The sequence below is a fragment of the Prunus persica genome, chromosome G4 (assembly GCF_000346465.2).
Source record: "Prunus persica cultivar Lovell chromosome G4, Prunus_persica_NCBIv2, whole genome shotgun sequence".
Classification (NCBI taxonomy): domain Eukaryota; kingdom Viridiplantae; phylum Streptophyta; class Magnoliopsida; order Rosales; family Rosaceae; genus Prunus; species Prunus persica.
The window spans coordinates 9,555,666-9,576,116 of NC_034012.1; the positions used below are offsets into that span (position 1 = coordinate 9,555,666).

At 38.4% G+C, this 20,451-nt stretch overlaps 5 protein-coding genes across 7 annotated transcripts; 2 read left to right on the forward strand and 3 right to left on the reverse strand.

Annotated features, from left to right (window-relative positions):
* LOC18778727 lies at positions 23-4,291 on the reverse strand. Of its 3 annotated transcripts, none has more exons than XM_020561581.1 (9): positions 3,179-4,288; positions 2,937-3,089; positions 2,736-2,831; positions 1,897-2,490; positions 1,657-1,821; positions 1,340-1,495; positions 1,002-1,103; positions 706-861; positions 23-563 (listed from the first exon to the last, which is right to left on the reverse strand). In XM_020561581.1, the coding sequence occupies exons 1-9, from the start codon at positions 4,004-4,006 to the stop codon at positions 501-503; spliced, it is 2,313 nt and encodes a 770-aa protein (XP_020417170.1). In that variant the 5' UTR covers positions 4,007-4,288; the 3' UTR covers positions 23-500. The 3 variants fall into 3 exon arrangements, 2 of the variants coding, with proteins under 2 accessions (XP_020417170.1, XP_020417171.1); XR_002271127.1 differs by lacking the exon at positions 23-563 and adding an exon at positions 1,236-1,245 and having other exon boundaries at positions 757-861; positions 3,179-4,291; XM_020561582.1 differs by lacking the exons at positions 23-563; positions 706-861; positions 1,002-1,103 and adding an exon at positions 1,116-1,235 and having other exon boundaries at positions 3,179-4,291.
* LOC18779538 (polynucleotide 3'-phosphatase ZDP) lies at positions 4,785-9,573 on the reverse strand. The gene is made up of 13 exons (XM_020562251.1): positions 9,346-9,573; positions 8,844-8,903; positions 7,943-7,999; positions 7,798-7,857; positions 7,091-7,162; positions 6,906-6,962; positions 6,442-6,518; positions 5,935-6,016; positions 5,689-5,805; positions 5,556-5,582; positions 5,183-5,451; positions 4,942-5,011; positions 4,785-4,832 (listed from the first exon to the last, which is right to left on the reverse strand). The coding sequence occupies exons 1-13, from the start codon at positions 9,571-9,573 to the stop codon at positions 4,785-4,787; spliced, it is 1,224 nt and encodes a 407-aa protein (XP_020417840.1).
* Positions 9,984-12,047, reverse strand: LOC18781477. The gene has a single exon (XM_007214349.2). The coding sequence runs from the start codon at positions 11,993-11,995 to the stop codon at positions 10,157-10,159; it is 1,839 nt and encodes a 612-aa protein (XP_007214411.1). The 5' UTR covers positions 11,996-12,047; the 3' UTR covers positions 9,984-10,156.
* Positions 12,177-16,106, forward strand: LOC18781141 (rab3 GTPase-activating protein non-catalytic subunit). The gene is made up of 8 exons (XM_007211560.2): positions 12,177-12,568; positions 12,755-12,889; positions 13,192-13,383; positions 13,688-13,749; positions 13,900-14,057; positions 14,715-14,863; positions 14,952-15,095; positions 15,824-16,106. Exons 1-8 carry the CDS (start codon positions 12,224-12,226, stop codon positions 16,001-16,003), a joined length of 1,365 nt encoding a protein of 454 aa, XP_007211622.1. The 5' UTR covers positions 12,177-12,223; the 3' UTR covers positions 16,004-16,106.
* LOC18778411 (peptide-N4-(N-acetyl-beta-glucosaminyl)asparagine amidase A) lies at positions 17,965-20,247 on the forward strand. Its single transcript, XM_007211319.2, has one exon. The coding sequence runs from the start codon at positions 18,169-18,171 to the stop codon at positions 19,987-19,989; it is 1,821 nt and encodes a 606-aa protein (XP_007211381.1). The 5' UTR covers positions 17,965-18,168; the 3' UTR covers positions 19,990-20,247.

The window sequence follows — 20,451 nt, forward strand, 5'->3', positions numbered from 1 at the left end:
TCATCCAATATATCAGTCTCTCTTTTGCAAATGCTACCGTCGGCACTAAATCTTAATTTTACTCTAATTGGTTCTTCACATTGTAGCGTACATATTCAAGTTATGAATTGAAGAGTCACCTAGCTAATGCTTTACTAAAAGAAACTACAATATTAATTTATTCTTAATAGTAACAATACTCTTGAGAAAAAATATACAGAATACATCAGTGCCGAGATAGAATTTCATTAAAGATTTACTCTTTCCAATGATGCTTGTCCTTCTTTGGAAGAGTAGAACTCTATCTATACAGTACTTATCGCAACTTAAAAGTATGACTTCACATTCCCTTCTTTTCTTCAATGATATACCCGAATCTTGATTGTGACCAGGCTCAGTTCTCTCAGGCTTGTCATGCAAGGTTCCATAAAAGCATTGTAATACTATGACGCAAAGTATATATCACAAACATGAAAAAGTCACCTGAAACTCGGTCAATATTATCACTGTTCACAAAGGGTCTAAATTTCCATAAAGACGTTCAAATCTTCGTTGGGACCACCTGCATTTTTCTGAGTCTTACCCTGCAAATATTCAATTATAACCATGTTATAACACGCCGGTGCAACTAGGAATCTATGATGCATATGCACATATTATGAATGAAATAATAATCTGTGACATAGCATGACTTTGCTGAGGAGAACAACTTCAGTTGAAACTCACCTGCAACTCACTTGTCTTTGATGTTCCATCACTCTGAACAACATCAGATTCCTCTGTTGAAACTATTTCACCATTATGACCACTCATAGAGCCCAAACTTTCCTTCAAAACGACAGCATTAGCCTTGTGATCATCACCATTTTCCTCCAATTCACCCTGCAATGTATAATGAAACCAACTTATGGAATCCAGGAACAACTAATTATGAATCTGTGATGTATATGCACACATTACGGATTAAAAAAAACCTGCGACTCAGCATGACTTTGTTGAGACAACAACTGAGTGAAACTCACCTGCAGCTTGCATGTCTTTGATGCTCCATTACTCTGGACAACATCAGATTCCTCCTTCGAAACTATTTCACCACCATGACCACTCATAGAGTCTAAGTTTTCCTTTGAAACAGCAGCAATGAAAGGCAACTTACTTACAGAATTCAGGAACAAATGATTCTAATTATGCATGACATAATAATGTGACTCAGTACATGACTTTGTTGAGGAGTGAACAACGGAGATGGAACTCACCTGCAATGAACTATGAATCTATGATGTATATAACATATTACGCATAAAATAATGACCTGTGACTCAGCACGACTTTGTTGAATGAACAACTGAGTGAAACTCACCCGCTGCTCGCATGTCTTTGATGCTCCATTACTCGGGACAACATCAGATTCCTCCCTTGAAACTATTTCACCACTATGATTACTCATAGAGTCCAAGTTTTTCTTCAAAACAGCAGCAATATCCTTGTGATCATCAGCATTTTCCTCCACTTCACCCTGCAGTGTTCAATCAAAGGTTTCAATCAAAGGCAACTTACAGAATTCAGGAACGAATAACTATGCTTCTATGATGTACATACACAAATTACGTATGACATAATAATCTGTGACTCAGTATATGACATTGTTGAGGAGTGAACAATGGAGATGGAACTCACCTGCAACTCACATGTCTTTGATGTTCCAGTACTCTGAACAACATGATCACTCACAGATTCCTGCTTTGAAACTGTTTCACCAATATGATCACTCACAGAGTCCAAGTTTTCCTTTGGAACAACAACATTATCCTTGTGATCATCAGCATTTTCCTCCAGTTCACCCTGCAACGTTCAGTAAAAGCGCTTATAGAATTCAGGAACAACTCTATATAAACATATCACACATGCAATAATTACCTGCAAATTGTCTGACTTTGCCAAAGGTCCATCATCAAGAGGTATATCTTTAGACCCAACGGTTGGAGGCTGACCAATATCCAAACCAAGGACCTTAAAAATAACCTGGCCATAAGCCCTGTGAGCCACCTTCTTAGTCTTTAATATGGCAGTGGAGTGCTGAAGAAGCGCCACACAACCTTTAAACCTCTTCCATACCTTCTTCCCTACCCCACCACAAACCAAGCAGTAAAATTCCCCATCTTCGTAATTATTGACATAAAAACTCCTTAACTCGCCATGATCTGTAAATATCTTTGAAAAGAACTTTAATTCTTCACTTTCGTCAGACCTATCTTCATCCATCAAATCTCCTTCATCCTCATCTTCGCTGATATCTTCACCACTGTAGCCAGCAAAGAAATCCTGGCATTCTTTTAAGGCTTTCTGCTGTAACAATAATGTAGCAGGCCTTGCTTGTTCTTCCACCGGAATGGAGCATGTTGCAGATGCCGAGTGAGAACTAAAGGTTGGCCAACCTAACACTGTTGACGAGGAAACACTGGACTCTTTACATGGCCATTCAATCTTTGAGACCAGTGATTGATCAATTCCCTACATTATATATATATATTTTCTTTAAAAGTGTGTAAAAAAAAACATTTGTAGGCTCCAGAAAATGAGATTTAAGTCCTCACATTTTTTAAAAAAATACAAAGTTTTGGATAACATATAGTTTTAGCCAAAAGTACAATGAGTATGCCATCATTCACTAAACCCTAAACAAAAAAGAAGAGAAAATATCATCTCAGTTGTAATTGAAGTTATCAATGCAGTTCATTTCAATAGCAATATCTTACAGAAGTATCCACTGCTTCTTTGTTTGTTCCGGTTTCTGATATACCCTTTTCAGTCCTTTCTGTGCTTTCATTTGTACCATCATATTTCAGAGAGTTCTGAAACAACATATCCCAAATCAAATTAAAAAGTACACTGTCTCTGATACTCATGTAAAACTCAAGAACCAAAAACTAAGTTAAAAAGTGATAGACATAACTAACCTCACAAATCATTAGTTGTTTACCCTTATTCTGATGATCATCGAATGTCTCTTTTTCACCGTATTCAGCATTAGCATCATTTTCAGCTGCCACATTATCTTCAACAACAACCGAAACACCCTCAGAGGAACCAGCATTTACCTCAGTTTCACCCTGCAACATTCACAACTCAACCAAATTCATATAAAACATTAAGAACAACCACCACAAACCAACATCAAGCAAACAAAGACAAAGCTTACTCGTTCCTGGCCGGGCTTTTCCATCGAAAGACCAAGCCTTTTACCTTTGAGCACAATTGTGGGGAGCCGGTTAAAATCCCAACCCAAAACCCTACAAACCACCTGCGCAAAAGCCCTATGAGCCCGCTTCTTCTTCGTGTTGGATATCGAAATCGAATGCTGAACAAGGCCAATACAGCCCTTCACCCACTTGTTCTTTCCCAACCCACCACACACCAAGCAATAGAACTCCCCATTCTCATAATTCACCTCATAGTAACTCCTCAGCTCACTCTTCTCCACGAACACATTCAACAACACCTTGTACACTTCACTCTCACCACCCTCAACCCAATAGTCATCTCCATCTCCACTCTCGTCCTCCTCATATTCGGATTCAGATTCCTCGCTGTCCGACCCGGCATTGCCCAAAAATAATCCACGGCAAGCGTCCAAGGCATTGTGCTGTAGTTTCAGCGCGGCGAGTTTCGCTTGTTCTTCTGGCGATGGACGGTGGGTTGCCGGAGCCGAATTGGGCTTCGTGGGCCACGGTAATGATGCACCGGGAGTGGAGTCATGGGTCGGGGTCGGGCAGGGCCAAGGACGGCCCGAATGTGGAGGCGGGTCGGGTTGCGAGGGCTTCTTCTTGTTGGGCCTTTCTCTTTCATTTCTTGCCTTTCTGTTTCTCTTCCTGTTTGACGTGTTGGTGGGATTGGGATATGAATTGGGGTTGGGGTTGTTAGTTGTAGGGTTAGTGTTAGGGTTAGAGGAGGTGGGGGGGCCTTGGTGCCAGAGAGAGTGGAGGTAGATGACTTCATCTCTGAGTCTCTGTTCGAAGTAAGGATCCATTGCTCTGGTTAGGGTTGATTATCTGTAGCTGGTTGTTACCTTGGTGGTGTTTGTGAAAATGCAGCAATTGAATTCTCTCTCAAAGTCTCAACGTCTCCACACAAAAAAACACTCAGTTCCAGTTCTTGCTGATTCGTCTTCTTCTTCATTAATCGTTTGCTTGCTGCTTGCTTCCAGTTCCATCCGACAACATCGTATTGCATGGGATTTAAGATTTGTGGGATGCTGCCACGTTTTGCTCAAGGCTCTCAAGCTGTTGAAGTCCACAATTGACACACCACACTCAAACTACATGCAATTAAATTAAGCTTTTTTAGTTGATCCCCTTTTTTCAATACATAAATATTTAATAATAATAATAAAATTTGGCCAAAAGGAAATTCGTTCTAATATTTTTTCAGATAATTCCCTCATAAACCAGAAAAGCCATCATTGTTTTTGTTTTTGAAATTACATTAATGTCATTAAAGAGGAGAACATCTATCACTATGAAGAACTGAGCTATCAAACTGCATGTTACAATGTTACAACAGAATCCGCAGAGAAATTTTTGCTTTTCGGCAGATGTAATTTGGATGTTAAGCTAGAGCAACATTCAGTCACAACATAAGCTAACAGAACCTCCTAGCAAGGAACAAAAAATACTACTTCTAAGCAAAACAGAAGTTCCAGTAACTTCCGAGGAAAGGCCAACTACATAATAATTACATGATATAGATTTCTTTTTCTAAAATTGGGGGCTGAAGGGCAACATAATTTCGATGTCAATGTCCCTTGCTCAAACACCAAAGTATTCCTCTGGGACATAAAATTTTAAACCGACGGCCTGCAAAAGAAAATAAAAAACAACCATAAACACCCAAGTATTCCACTGGGACATAAAACTTTAAACCACGCATGTCATAATTTAATATCATAATGTAGGATGTTAGTACCTCCGCAAATTTAATATCAGCATCACTGTGATCATTTTTTCTCCCAGCTGCATCACCAACATAAAAGGATCTACAATGCAGACAGAAAAAGCTTTTATAATCTCATTGATCCTGTCCTTTTGATAATAATTGCTATTGAAACGAACAAAACTACACTGATTAATAAGGTAGCAATTCTATGTCTCTCTTCCTATGTGCAGAATAGTGATAGGTAACCAAACAAGAAAAGAAAAGAGCTTACTGATCCATGTCAATGGAAATGCCAGAGTTGAAGTGTTGTTCCAATATATGCCACATCCCCGGCTTGGGTTTGCGAAAGGGGTCTTCTGCTTGACCACCGGATTTTCCAAGGCCACAAGCTATGAAAACCTGGACAGTGACAACTTCAATACTCCTTGCATTTTTTTTCTTAAGGAAAAAATGTGTCATTTCATAGTTCTCAACATAATTGTTCTCATCATAAGATTCTACACTCTTATGCAATATTGAATTTTTTCTACACGTCAGAAGCTGAAGTAATAACTTTAAAAAAAAAATTACTACTAAACTATTTTCTCCTTATTGCCAAGGCTGAATGTCCCTTTTCAAAAATATGGGTAGTTCAACCAAATTACTCTTATCACAAAGGGTGAACAGACTTCCTGATTAAGAATTTAAGATGAATTTATCAGTTGCATCAGAAATGGACCATGGTTGGATCTTGCAACCACGTGAGGTAGGCAATGTAAGTTAGTCAAAAAGAATTACCTGAATTGGGACCTTCACTTTCTTAATAAAGTTGTTGAGCCGACCAATTTTTGAGTCCACAGCTACTTGTCTCTTGTTCTTCCAGCGCTCAATGTTGGACTCATTTGTAAAAATTACCTGATGTGGTCAAATTTTCAATTAGTGCAGCCCCAAACAACTAAACAAACGAGAATGTCAAACTGTCCAAAAATCACAAGACTTCTGTACAAATTTCAATAGCTCATATGATAACAAAAAAATACAAACCAGCTTGTAGCCATCCTCATACAGGCTTTGTAGCTTATCAGGAATTGAAGGATACATAAGGGACCAAGCATCAGCACCTCCCCTGAGATTAGACCAGCATATTAGGTTGTCAACAAAAATTCTTGTCCACAGTTCTGGGGTCTAGGCCAAATGAGAACTTCTTTCTTTCGTACAAATGAAACTCACTTATACATTTACATTGCACGAAACCATTCAAAAGAGATATTTATGACAGACTTTCTCATGGGCCTATATAGTATATACTTATAATTCCCATAGGATTTCCTTTTAATCAAGATTGATGAAGTCAGTTAACATAAAGAAGAAAAATTTCAAACCCATTGAAGTACAAAATCCTCACTTGATAGATGGGATGTGAGAAATCAAAGCCTATGATATGATATTCTTAGGGATCTCTTAATAGAAGGGGACTATGTTAAATTGGCATGAATAATATATGTGTACAAATATTATTCATGCCAATGTAAAAATAGTAATATCCACTACCTCTTTACATTAGTATTTGCAAGACATCCATCAAAATCAAAAGCAGCAATTTTACTTGAATCATGTAGTCCATCATCCTGTAAAAAAGCAAAGCACACAACGAACACGTGAACAACATTAAACTACCTCTGCTAAAAATTATCAAGTGAAGTTTGTTTGGTAGGTCTAACGTATGACTGCATGTGTACAATTGAGAATTATAGATCATAAAAAGTTGTGATTGGTGAACATATATATGCACCATTTTATGTTGGAAGCAAGAAAAACAGATAAAAGCAATTAACGAAAAAAATAAATGGAAATCCAGCATAAAAATACTTTGTTCATAAAACTATTAGTGGAACAAAGTAGCCTGAGTAATAGACAAACACGTCGACGTATGCATAAAATCAGCCCTTATATTGATTTTCATTATCAAACAAGCTTTTTAAAAGAACCTTTACAAATAGAGATAAATGTCTCACCCGTTCAAGAAATATGATTGTTTGGAATGCCTTCCATTTAGGTGAAAGAGTTGCATCCTGCACCAGTAAACATTTCCAATGAAAGAAAACAAAGGTGAAAGGTACATTTTTGAGGAAGCACAAAAAGTTTCTTCAATTCCACAAAATGTACAGATGCACATTGAAGGTAAGGAGATGGATCAGACCTTGTACTTGTCTTTCACATCAGAAATTGTAAAGGATATGTCCAGCTTAGCTTGTCCATCACATTTAGATGACTGTAAACAAAAAACAAATAAAGATTGATGATAGGAAGTTATATCAAGGACAAGAAACAATGTATAGCTTAACTCCTATTTAACATAATTCATTATTACAAATGAGCAAATCTGCATAAAGCATATAATGAGTTCCTGAGTAATTATGAGTTGCAGTTGTACGTTGATGCAGGAATAAAAGAAGGAATAGTAAGAGTAACATGCATTCAGTCCATGTGATATATTTGTAATCTACTTAGGAACACAAACAAAAAGACACAGCAAAACTCAGGAAACAAGGAATTGCAATCTGGAAAAACATGGAAAGAAATAGTAGAGGACAACAATTCAGAAGCAAACAGAAAACTTAATAAGAGTCTACAAAAACTGAATAAAAAGCTTGAATCAGGCAGTAAATAAAAAGAACCACACTAAGGTATTTCGCATGCAATCCCTGAAATTTTGAGAAGGAATGTGTAGGGAAGCATGATGTTGAGAAAAGATGTTCAATGAGAGTAGAGTGACAGCAAATTTTCAGACAGTATCTCAGAGCGCACTGAGTAAAGTAGAAGAAATCCAAGATGAACAAATCAAGTCCAAGAGATATATATACAAATAAAGATATGTTTAGCTACTCTAAAATGGCATCTGCATACCTTCACTTTCTTTAGGCTCCTTTCCTCTTCTTCATTTTCATTTTCATCTACTTCATGAACCTATATTAGGAAACACAAAAAATCACCACAGGAATTTCCTTTGGCAAAGCATGTTATAAGGAAGCCAAAAATAGGGTATGCTTACTCTTTTTCCTTGAGAACTTTCCTTTCCTTCAACCGCGTATGTACTTTCATTTGAATCCTGCATGATTCAATATTATTTTTTACCAAAAAGAAAAAAAGGTATTTCAAATAAGACATTAATAACCTAGCAGATTCAGCGAGAAGATGAAGAGCAGAAATCAAACAAATAGACCAAAGCGTTCACTTCACCAAGAATTGTGAAAGAATAAAAGGCTGGAATTGACTTGGGAATTTCCCTCGTTAATATACTATAATAACAAATGCTAATGGATTTGAGTAAGATGGAATATGCTGGTATTCAAGTCAAGGGAATATTGGTCTTTTTTGTATTGTTTTGTGAGTTGATTGGTCAGGCTAGAATATGCGTGTCATTTGTTTTAGGACATTATTTGTTGGTTTTGGTTCATCTTTGTAAGTTGTTGTTTTCTTTCAAGTTTATTTGGTCCCTCAAGTTTGCAATTTCACCATTCACAGGATGGAGTGTAGATAAGCTATACATATTATGTTATGAATAATTATGAGTGAAGTATTTTAGCCCCTTACAATAAAATTTCGTGTTGAGGCCAGGCTTTGGGTGCCTGATACCTCTTTTTCTGAAATGTGATACTCATAAACCTTTAGTATCTAGGCTGTTCTGTCTTCTTTCTGTCATCAATCATCTTACTTTCAGCAAGCTTCAATTTAGCCTCAATGATGCAGGAGCCCAAATAAAATTAAGAAATAATTTTGAGTCGCATTATTGTAGCACAACACTGACTTTCAGGATTAATAATACTTCGTTACCACGCACACTGACTTTCAGGCTTGTAAGCCCCCCTCATGTAAGTTTATATTATTCCCCTTTTCCTTTGTTTTTCTTATTCACAATCTACAGCAGGAAATAGCAGGAAATCAAGGCATACCTCCCCTCGAGATTTATCCGTGGCAGCCACCAATTTCTTCAAAGATTCCTGATCACTACTCTGAAAGTACAAACAAGTGGGACAATAATCAAATAAAGTTGAAACTTGAAACCATATCTACTAAACTAATTAACACTATTACACTCAAAGGTCCTGTTTGATTGCAGAGAAACTTCAGAAACCAAAAGGGAATATAAAGCTCAATCTTTAATTGATATTTTGAAAACCAAAACTTCAATGCTTTACACATGCAACCCTGGTTCTTACCCAAAAAGAAACAATCTAAATTACTTCAAAATGTTCCTCAATTCAGTTTTTGTTTTTATATAAGAAAAAGAGTTCATTTTTCATTTAGCTGCTTAATTATTCTCGAAATAAAGGCGAGAACTAGAAAACACCCAAAACTTCAACTTCATTTTTCTTTGTTTTCCTAAAAACAGAAGCCATAGTTAATTCTCACTGACCAAACAAAGCAAAACCCAAAACTGGAAATGGACCAAACCTCCAAAGACTGAAACCCTTTAATTTTCTCGACCGAAGCAACCGACTCGGAACCGAAGTTAAAGCAATCCAAGTGGTGCCACTTGGTCACGTCGAAACCGCGCGCGTCTCTGCTGACCAAGCCCAGCCTCAGAGCCTTAGCGTCGATCGCTTTCGAGCACTTCTTGCAGGAGGACCTCTTCGATTTCGCGTACTCGGCCAATATTTGGGTCGAAGAAGAAGACGACATTAGTCCCGTGGAGAAGCGGATACGAGCGAAACGTTTCGGGGTGTGGAGAGAGAGTAGCACGGAGTTAGGGGTTTTGGGGAGGTAGGGAATTAGATGGGTGAAGATACAGTTACCGACAGTTGCATGGAAATTGGGGATGGTCAGCATTAGGAAGATAGGTTTTTGGCTTTTAGGGATGATTGATTTCCCGCCATTTTTTATTGCAAGAACAAGAGAAAAGCAGAGGAGGCTATAGCTGATTGCTTTGCGTTGTAGTTCCAAAGAATAAAATAAAATAAAATAACTATTTTTATCTTCACTTATTTTATTTATTTATTTTACAAGAATCCATTTATTTAATTATTAACTTACAGCAAATTAAGATAATTCATAGAAATACTGAAAATATGAAATAAGATAATTCAAAACTACCATGGCAAAACTCTCTCTTGCAAATAAACTGTCTCAACTTCAACTTCATACAGCTCCTTTTACATACATAAAATCCATTGGTATCATCAATTCATAACATACACATGTTCTCTGTAATTTTCTAAACTAGCCGATACAGTTATCCAAACAAGAGGCATGAAATGATATTGTTTCAAGTCTTTGCACCAAATTCACCATCCAGAATTGCATGCCTAGTCAAAACAATCTCCTTCACAAGATTTCTGTAATTGAATGGCCTAACTGCTGCTCGCAAGAACAGTTGCGGAGGAATTTTACTCTTTTTAATCCTTTTCCTCCATGGACCATACCCAGCAATCTTCCATTCTTCGGGGCTCACAGTCGGTCGTTTTCTCCTCAAGGCTGTTTCATCACCATCATCTTCCAAGTTTCCATATTTGTTCCTTTCCATTGCTCTCAATTGCTTCTTATAATACTCAGTATTTACCTCTACACTCCGTTTTGCTAACTTTTCCATTGCATCAGAGCTACTCACCGCCTTTTGAAACTCCTCCTCCCAATATTTCTCATCCTCTTCTTCACTCAACTCTTCTTCTTCAACTCCCAATTCATCGTCTCCATCATCTTCCTCCTCGTCACCATTGCTGTTCTCATTATCATCCCCAAATTCATTCTCTCCGCCATCTTCCATTTCCATAACAACATCTTCTTCCTCATTATTATCCTCGTCAACCTCAATCCAATCCGTATACTCCTTCTCAACCACATTGATACCGCGGACATCATCATCACCATCCGGAGCATCACAACCCAACTCCCACTCCTCCAACTTAGCCTTCCACTCCTTCGTATAGGGATGCAACAACTGAACCGGATGATTCTTCAGCAAAAACCCCAAACACCTTGACTTCTCTTCATCACTCAACTTCTCATAACCCTTCACCACATCATCCACAAAAGCCTTCTGATTCACCTTCACAATCTTACACAACCCACCAAAATAAGTGCACATTTCAACACTCCCATCATCTCTCTCCAACTCAAATAAATAATCCTCCTCTGTTTTCGGATCAAGAAAAGGCGCCAACACCCTGAAAAAATCACCCTGAGGCTCAAACCTACACTGATAAACCGGCCTCTTCACGTATATTATATCTGGTCTCATCCAAGCTGCACATTTTGTTATCATGGACCTAGTCAAGTTCCCAAGCCTACCCATCAAGTTCCACTTATCCAACCTCTGTTTATCACCTTCCACAACCACCTCACAGACCAAAGTCCACTGCTGCCACGGCAAATCTGAAAGTCTCCACCTTGGGTGCCTCACAAACACCCAAAAGTACTTAAACCCTTTGCTCCTATCCAATTGTGTCAATCTCTTCCCAAAATCTTGACCCATCTCAAATTGCTCAATCTTTTCCCACTCTTCCTGGTCCTTAACTTCACCAATCATCGTTACCCTCTCGTCGGTAAACCTCCCCCGAACCGGTTCACCGACGACCACTCCACGCCATGAGTAAGGCCCAAATTCGCCGTACTTGTACCAATCATGGGGGTGGCGCAAATTGGAGTCGTCTTTCTCCATGAACCGGACCATGCGGTCGTACCCAAGCCCGATTTGCTGGAGCTCGTCATCGGTGAAGTTATCGGCGTACTTCCGGCTGGGGTTCTTGAGTCGGTAGAACATGGACTCCGCAAGCTTCTTGCTTTTCCGGCGAGCATTTTGCTTCACCTCCTTGCGAAACTCCGCGTTACCTTCGATTCGGCCCGGGGAAGGTCCACCTCCGGGCTTCTTCTTGCTACCGCCGGCTAACGAGCGGATGTCCCGCCGGAGTTGGGGAATTTGGTGGGAAAATGTGAAATTGGGGTCGGAATTTTGAGGGAATTGGGAGAATGCTTTGATGCAGAGGCGTTTAGGAGCGGTGCTAATGGGTTGAAGTGTTAGAGTTTTCCGGAGAGGGTTGGGAAATGGAGTGAAGAGAAAGAGAGAAAGGTTTAGGGTTTTAGCGAGCGAGGGGTCTTGGCTCAACATTTTTGATTTCTCGAACGACCACCAAAACTGTGTTACAGTTTAATCCTAGAGGTGCATTAACGGCCAAAACGATGGTTAAAACGGTATCGTTTACTTATACTTTATTGTGGAACGGAGAACGACGACGTTTTAGTTATACTAATTATGAAACGCAAAGCAGAACCGATCGATATCCCTTTCCTCTTGCTTCGTCTTGCTCCTTCTTCTTCGATCCCGATCCGATCAACCATGTCGAAGCGAGCTCATACGACAGAGCTGGGCAGCATAGCTTGCGAAGAGCTCGGCGAGCTCGGAGCGGGCAAGGAGGGCTGGCTCGTCGACAACCCGAGCCTCCTCTGCGCCCTCGACACCCACTCCCTCGCGCTCGCCAACCGGTCCGTTATTGTGGTTCTCGGGTGGGCCGAGCCCGACTCGACCCGGCTCAAGATCCGACCCGAATTGTCCCCGATCTCGGCGGAGTTCGTCACGGCTATCGAGTGGTTGGTGTTTGATGAGATAAGGGTCGTCGTGGCCGGGACTTCGTCTGGCTCCCTCCTCTTTTTCTCTTTGGCTGGTGATTTAATTCATAAACAGGTAAAGCTGCCACATTCGGTTTGGTCGATGAACATTTATGATTCAATGTTGCAAATTTCATTCCGTTCGTTAAGTTTTTGCATATTGGGTTTGTAAATATGGCATTGTGATTCATTTCTGGTATTGGTTGTTGAAAAACTTGAGTTATGTTGGTCATGCAGCTTTGATTAATTTATGTACTTACAGATGGTATATCCTGCACGGATTATAAGGTTGAGAGTGCGCGGAACGAAGAGAGATTTGAGCCATGAAACATCCTCAGAGGAGGTTTGTGTTGTTATGCCAGGCATAGTCGCCCGTTTTGATGGTTCTGATATTCAGGTATGAGAAAATTTTGTGTTTTTGCCTTGCTAGCAATGAAGAGTTTTAGCTGTAATGTCATCTTTGAGAGTAAATTATGTTAGTGTTTATCTTGAATTTTGCACTCTTTCACCTTGTGAAATGCAAAGATAAAGTATTGTTAGTTATAAGTTAACAAGATGGTATGGATGTTTACTGTTGGAGACTTGGAAAAAGTTCAGATTGCCCCTTCTTTTCTGGTTTGATTTTTGTGTTTGCTTCTACCTTTTAGGAGCGCAATCAGTATGGGTTCTAATAATATGCTTTACATGCTTGGAATGTAGAATAAGCTGCACCAGTGGTTTCAAGAAACACAGTCTCAGTTTTGGGATCCAAACCCCAGAAAGCGAAGCTCAGATGATTTTGGACGTTCTTATGGTAAATTGCCTTACCAGTTATGGAGTGTCAGCAAGTATGGTACCTGTGCTGATGCAGCAATTACTGGCATTATGCCTCCACCACTGATGGAAATCCAGGTAGAATTACCCTGCTTATTTTCATATTCTGATGCTTTCTTCAGTTTCCACCTGGATAGAATAAGTTCTGTTGAGGTCACCAGTGACTTGAAAGATAAAAAGATGTCAAACAGTGGGGATATATTGTACCGAAATTTATTTCTGTAACATTTACAATTTTTTCTTATTGCCATGCTTGTCCACCGTTTTTGTATTTTTTAGTTTTCCCTGGCAGTAATGCTTCTGATGTTAATTCCCTATAAATCATGGAAAGCCTTCTGAAGTTATTTTGGATTTGAATTCAGCTGCTTTTATTGTTGGGCAGTCAAATGAACATTATTACTGTGGAATCACTGTTGGAGAGGATGCCGTGATTTCTGCCTTCAGGTTAGTGTGATGAGATGATGCAATTCAAAAATTTCCCACTTAGTAAAATTTATTTTTATGTTTTGCAATCCAAAGTGCTCTCTTTCTTATGTTCTTTTGGTATATTTAATGATTAGATATATATATTTATATGTTTTTTTTCATATAAAGACTTTCGGAAGACAAAAATAGGTCTTTGGTGGGAGCTATCTTGTCTAAAGTTGTGCCTGCAACATTTTCGACAATAGCTTCATTGTCAAAAATGATATGGCGGAGTGACCAGACTTCACCTAGAAAATCAGATGAGAAGCCTCAACCATTTGCACGAGGTGAGAATAATTTACTGTTGTTATTAACTTAAAGTAATGATGTTGTTGACTGATTTGTGTAGTTTTTTCACCCGAATGTATTGGTGAAAGGAGGAGATCATTGAATTATATTGATGATTGACTTCATTGCCTCTATATAAAGACCTTATGCGTTTTCCAGATATCTATGGAAACATATAGATCTTTACATTTATGTGCGCATCTGTGGCTATAGCAAATTTATAGGAAATAAAATATGATAAAATTATGCAAATACCAAATAAAGCGATAGACTCAGATGAAAAGACATGAAATAAATGGAATTAGAAATCAAAAGTACTCTTTTGGCTGAGGGGTTGAGTAAAAGTGCACAAAAGTGACATGATCTTATAAAGTCAAAAATATAAGCACAATGAATAGAGAAATGGTGAATCATGCATCCTTATCTCTGGTGGCCCTGTCTGCTACTCGCATGACTATTGTGCTCTCCTTAGTTTTTCTGTGCTTGTGACATTCAATCAAGAGTGATATGATATGCTTTAGTGTAAGCTCAAAAGAAATCCAATCTAATTTTTTTGTGGTACTATTATAATTGGTTTTTTCTTCTTGGATATCAAATTCTACGTACAATCATTTATCAACTGCATTTTGGCTGACCTGCAGTGTGATTTGTGACAGCTTCGCCATTGACATGTTTGAAGGATTTCCCAAGAAAGGGTGAGAAGCTTACCTTATCACCTAGTGGCACGTTGGCTGCAATTACAGATTCACTTGGTCGTATATTGCTTTTAGACACTCAAGCACTTGTTATAGTGCGGCTCTGGAAGGTTTCATCCCAGAATCCTTGAATTTATTTTTACTTGTTTTTTTTTCCTTTCATTTTGTTTCCTACTAGTGGTTTGAATCGATTTGTAGGGATATCGGGATGCTAGTTGCCTATTCATGGAGATGCTGGCAAAAAAAGATACTGCAGCTTCCGGTTCTAGTTATTATGAACCTACGAAGAGTGATTACTGCTTGTGTTTGGCTATTCATGCCCCTCGGAAAGGAATTGTTGAGGTAGTTTCTTTTACTATGCCCTCAGAAATTATCTCCATTTTCCGACATTAAAGCAGTCAAAGATCCTTTGCATTCTCGTAGTTACATTGTTTTGCTAGCTTACTATTTATACTATATTAGTGAGACTGCAAATAAATCTTTCCTGTTTTCTTGAAGGTATTTGTATCAGGAACTCTTTAGTAAATTTTTTAATTGCAAAGAATAGACTGTAAAGTGATAAGTTCCTCTAGATACATTTTCTACCTTAATTATTATGAGTCTTATGCGGACGATTGTGGATCTTGAAGGTATTGTACAGCAGTCCATGTATAAATGTTAGAGAAATAGAGTGTAAAATTGATAGTTGATTCTTTTAGAGGCATTCTATATATTAGTTGCCTTAAGAATCATATTTCAAAGTTTTATGCAAGCTTTTGAAAGTTTTGTTCGAAATTAGATGATGGGGACAGGGCTCCACTCTTCTTCCATTTAACTTAAATGATGTGAATGAGTTGCATATATGCATCAAATGCTTGTGGCGGCCCGAGGGTAGAATGAATGGATATCATTATGTATTAAAGAGAGAACATATAGTTCAAATTTAAGTACGATCGCAAAATTCTGTTTAGTTTTGGACTGATGGGGCCTTCTCTGTGCATTTGCTAAACCACTGCCTTAGTTGTTAAGATCAACCTTGGTTTCAGTTGATTAACTTAAATATGTTTTGCTCATGTGGCAATGTCATGCAGATTTGGCAGATGAGAACTGGGCCGAGGCTTCGATCATTTCAGTGTGCCAAAGGAAGCAAACTACTGCAACCTACCTACAGATTTGGATCATCAATAGCCTCCACCTATGTCCCTTTGGAGGTTTTCTTGTTGAACGGTGACTCTGGTCAAATATCAGTTTTAAATCGAACTCTTAATTGAGTGTAAATATCAGAGATGTGTAAATCTTAGTGTAATGAAATGACGATATTTTTCAGGTTAATTTTACAGACTAAAAATAATAGAGAATGTTCGTTGCTATCAATGTATTAAAAGCAACAAAGAAACCCCAAAAAAAGAGCCACGTGGATAAATTTCTTCTTAGAGCAGCTCCAGCGAGGGAGCCCAGCCCGAGGCGAGGGCAGGAAAAAAAAAAAAAGTCGCTCCAGCGTACAGCCCAGGCCCGGGGGTGGTGTGGGACCCACCAACTCGGGCCAGCCCGAAGGCGAGACCAGCCCGAGGTCCAACTCGCGTGTTGCTGACGTCAGCCTCGCGTCACGCTGACGTCAGCGCGCCAGGTCCAAGGTACGCTGCCACGTGTCGCCTCCCCAGCTTTCCGATCTGCTTCTCCAAATTAATCCAACGGCTGAGGCTTTTTTGGGCAATAAAAATATGAAAAAAAATCGTAAATTTTTTTAAAAAATTCTAAAAAATTCTGATATTTTTTTTCTATAAATACCTATCAATACCCTAAGTAAATGTCTTTGTCCTTTTACTTTAATTTATTTTTATATTACTCCATTTACTTAAGTTTACAATGTAAATAAGGAAGTACCCCCCATTTGGATTCAAATAAAAATACTAGAAAATCAAATTCCCACCAAATCAAAATATGAAAAATCGGTTTTAGTGCAAAATACGATTTAGGCTAAAAATGATGGCTCATTAAGTCAATATATACTTCATATTAAAATCCCATAAAATCAAGTTTTCTTATTTGATGTGTAAGGAATAAAAGCCGCCAAAAATTATCTTGAGAAAATAATTATTCCGAAAAACCATTTTTCATACTTAGCCAATATTGCACCTCCGCTAAAAAAATTATGGGTTCGCCCGTGTCTATAAATACCAACCAATACTCTTCACTTTTAACACCAAATCCTAATTTTTTTTTAAATGAATACCAACCAATACAACTAATAAAATAAAATCTTATCCGATATGAATAGTATTGACACGTAGGAACCCAAAAATCTTATCCGAAAATATTATCCAAATTAATTATTTAAGTAAAAAAAAGTTGTGAAAAAACAAAAAAATGAATAGTAATTGCCCTTAGCCATGGCAATGGGTGGAAACTCAAAATACTATTTGCAAGGGCAACCACTATTCACGTGAATAGTGGCTGCCCTGGCTCCCCCCTTGCCATGGCTAAGGGCAAATGGGTGGAGTTGCTCTTATGGTATACAATTCTTCATAGAAATGTCACTTGAATTGTCACTGTTCACTTTCACAATAGTAGTAGTATGTACAATTTTTCCAAAGACATTCCAATTGCCCTTTCTAGAAAATAAAAATTGCAAAATTTGGTTCTAAATGTAGCTATTTTTATCACAATTTTTTGTTGCCAGTTACTTTTATCACAATTGATTTGTGCTGGAATTACTAAAAGATAAATTAAAAGCCGAAGAGCAAGGGAGAAAAGTAAATTGATTTATCAAGCACTCGCCAATTTGAAAAACTAAATTGAAATTTGACTTTCCTTATCTATATATATAAAGCAAAAGGCAGAGAATGGTGAAACATTCCAAATACCAGAAAATACTCTTGGTTGATGCAAACATTAAGAATTCAAATTATTAATTAAATGAGGATAATACGGTAAATTCATACTTTTTCATATTTTAAAAAAGAAAAAGAAAAAGAAAAAGCAGATAATGGATCCTATTTTTAGGGAACACAACTACCCATTATCTTTTTTAATTCTAAAATAAATTTAAATTTTTAAAAAAAAAAGCCTCTCGCAAGCGCGGAAGCGCGTGCAGAGAGGCTAGTTAAAATTAAAACTAAAACAATCATTCAGTGGGTGTAGGTATATAGCTCAATTGGTTGTCACCATCATCTCATAGATTGACAATAACAATCAATGGCTACATTCGATCATTTCCTTTGCTTAGGTTGAGAGCCAGTAACAAACGCAACAATAACTTCAACAGAATTTCAAATCAAAAAGTGGACATTTTATGAATAAATAAAAATTACATAGTTAAAATCACCATTGTTTTCCACTCCTAGACACCTAATAAAACAGAAAAATACCACCAAACCAAGGCATCTAAAACAAAGTAAACCACCAAAGCAAAAGCTCAACCACCAGTCAGTCACTCATGGCCTCTCTGTTGCCCCTCTTCTTCCTCCTACTCCTCCACCAACCTCTGTTTTCCACAGCCAATGTCCACAAGCTCAACCTCCTCCGATCCGAGCTTCTCTCCGAACCCACACCTCTACATGACACCCCACCAACTGTATTTTTTGAAGTAACCAAACCCATTGAAGTACCAAAAACCAAGCCGTGTTCCCAGCTCATTCTCCAGCATGACTTTGCCTACACATATGGCCAAGCTCCAGTCTTTGCAAACTACACCCCTCCTTCCCATTGCCCATCTCAAACTTTCTCCACAATTGTCCTTGAATGGAAAGCTACCTGCAGAGGAAGGCAATTTGACCGCATTTTCGGGGTTTGGCTTGGTGGGGTTGAGATTCTCAGGAGCTGCACAGCAGAACCAAGGCCTAATGGGATTGTTTGGACTGTCGAGAAGGACATCACAAGGTACTATTCACTGCTTAAGAGTAATCAAACACTTGCTGTTTATCTTGGCAATTTGATAGATAAAACCTACACTGGGATTTATCATGTGAATATAAGCATTCGTTTTTACCCTGCTGAAGAGAAATTGAATTCTTTTGAGCAAAAGTTGGATAATTTGGCATCTGGGTACCATTCTTGGGCTGATTTGATTTTACCCATTTCGAGAAATCTGCCTTTGAATGATGGGTTGTGGTTTGAAGTTCAGAATTCAAATGATACGGAGTTGAAGGAGTTCAAGATTCCACAAAATGCTTATAGGGCTGTGTTGGAGGTGTATGTTTCATTTCATGAGAATGATGAATTTTGGTATTCAAATCTTCCTAATGAGTACATAGCTGCAAACAACCTTAGCGGTACACCTGGAAATGGGCCTTTTAGGGAGGTTGTGGTCAGTCTAGATGGTGAGATTGTTGGTGCAGTCTGGCCTTTTACAGTGATTTTCACTGGAGGGATCAATCCTCTTTTGTGGAGACCCATTACTGCAATTGGCTCATTCGATCTTCCGACTTATGATATCGAAATTACACCATTTTTAGGGAAGATATTAGATGGGAAGAGCCACAAGTTTGGGTTTAATGTTACAAATGCCTTAAATGTTTGGTACGTTGATGCAAATTTGCATCTTTGGTTGGACAAACAGAGCACAAAAACTGAAGGAAAGCTTTCTGAACATAGTAGCTTGCCCCTTGTTGTTTCCCTGGTTTCAGATTTCAAGGGTTTAAATGGCACATTTTTGACAAGGACAAGCAGGGCCGTGTCATCAACTGGATGGGTGAAGTCTTCCTATGGGAATATCACAACCCGTTCAATTCAAGACTTCTATTACAGTAACTCAATGGTCCTGGGAAAAGATGGTAATATGCAGATAGTCAACCAGAAGATCATTTTCAATGACTCAGTTCATATTAACCTGCCATCCTCCTATGTTCACTCACTGACATCACACAAAACATTTCCACTTTATTTGTACACTGACTTCTTAGGACAAGGAAATGGAACTTATTTATTGATTACAAATGTGGACTTGGGATTTATTGAGAAGAAGTCTGGTTTGGGATTCTCGAACAGCTCTCTCAGAAATCTGCAGAGTGCTGAGGGCAATATGGTTGTGAAAAACAATTTGGTTGTGAGTGGATTGGGGAGCACTCAGCAAGTCTACAGATATGATGGTGGTAAATTCTGTTACTTCAGAAATATAAGCAGCTCAAACTACACAATACTCTATGACAAGGTGGGGAGCAAATGCAACAAAAAATCGTTGTCTAATTTGGATTTTGTCTTAAGCAGACTGTGGCCTTTTGGTGCTCGAATGAATTTTGCTGGTCTCCGATTTACATGAGAACAATGAGGAAAGTCTAGCTCATCCACATTCGTGCATCTTCCTGTTTGGTGGTACCTCAAATAAATGTGTATTCTGTACTCAATTTCATTTTGTGGGGATTCTTCTGGATTGTAGTTGAGGTATCTGCACCCAAAGTGATTCTGGTTTTACTTGGATTTGGAATGATTTCTAAAAAGCGGATCAGGTCAGCTTGTGCTATGTCAGTATAATCAAAGTTTATGCAGGAAATTATAAACCATTAATTTTAGAATCTAACTCCTCTGTTTGTTGTCGCATTTCTTGGCTTTTAAATTTTTAGAATCCATGCATTGAAAATCCAAGGGGTATCCTCTATCTGCTATATCTGTGAGTTCAACTAAATCTTACCACAAAATTTAGAACCGATTTTTTTGTGGACTTATCTCTGCAGAGGTCCTCCTAACTTCCTTGATTTCTTTTAATTTCTTCTGGTTGGAGTCA

Excerpts from the sequence above, each read along its gene's own strand:
- LOC18778727 (XM_020561581.1), bottom strand. The coding sequence starts at position 4,006 with ATGGATCCTTACTTCGAACAGAGACTCAGAGATGAAGTCATCTACCTC. Across the intron at positions 3,090-3,178 it reads AAAAGCCCGGCCAGGAACGA|GGTGAAACTGAGGTAAATGC; the intron begins GTAAGCTTTGTC and ends TGAATGTTGCAG. Across the intron at positions 2,832-2,936 it reads AACAACTAATGATTTGTGAG|AACTCTCTGAAATATGATGG; the intron begins GTTAGTTATGTC and ends ATGTTGTTTCAG.
- LOC18781477 (XM_007214349.2), bottom strand. The coding sequence starts at position 11,995 with ATGTTGAGCCAAGACCCCTCGCTCGCTAAAACCCTAAACCTTTCTCTC.
- LOC18778411 (XM_007211319.2), top strand. The coding sequence starts at position 18,169 with ATGGCCTCTCTGTTGCCCCTCTTCTTCCTCCTACTCCTCCACCAACCT.
- LOC18779538 (XM_020562251.1), bottom strand. The coding sequence starts at position 9,573 with ATGTCGTCTTCTTCTTCGACCCAAATATTGGCCGAGTACGCGAAATCG. Across the intron at positions 8,904-9,345 it reads AAGGGTTTCAGTCTTTGGAG|AGTAGTGATCAGGAATCTTT; the intron begins GTTTGGTCCATT and ends TTGTACTTTCAG. Across the intron at positions 5,806-5,934 it reads ATGAGGATGGCTACAAGCTG|GTAATTTTTACAAATGAGTC; the intron begins GTTTGTATTTTT and ends TGACCACATCAG.
- LOC18781141 (XM_007211560.2), top strand. The coding sequence starts at position 12,224 with ATGTCGAAGCGAGCTCATACGACAGAGCTGGGCAGCATAGCTTGCGAA. Across the intron at positions 12,569-12,754 it reads GTGATTTAATTCATAAACAG|ATGGTATATCCTGCACGGAT; the intron begins GTAAAGCTGCCA and ends ATGTACTTACAG. Across the intron at positions 14,864-14,951 it reads TTATAGTGCGGCTCTGGAAG|GGATATCGGGATGCTAGTTG; the intron begins GTTTCATCCCAG and ends ATCGATTTGTAG.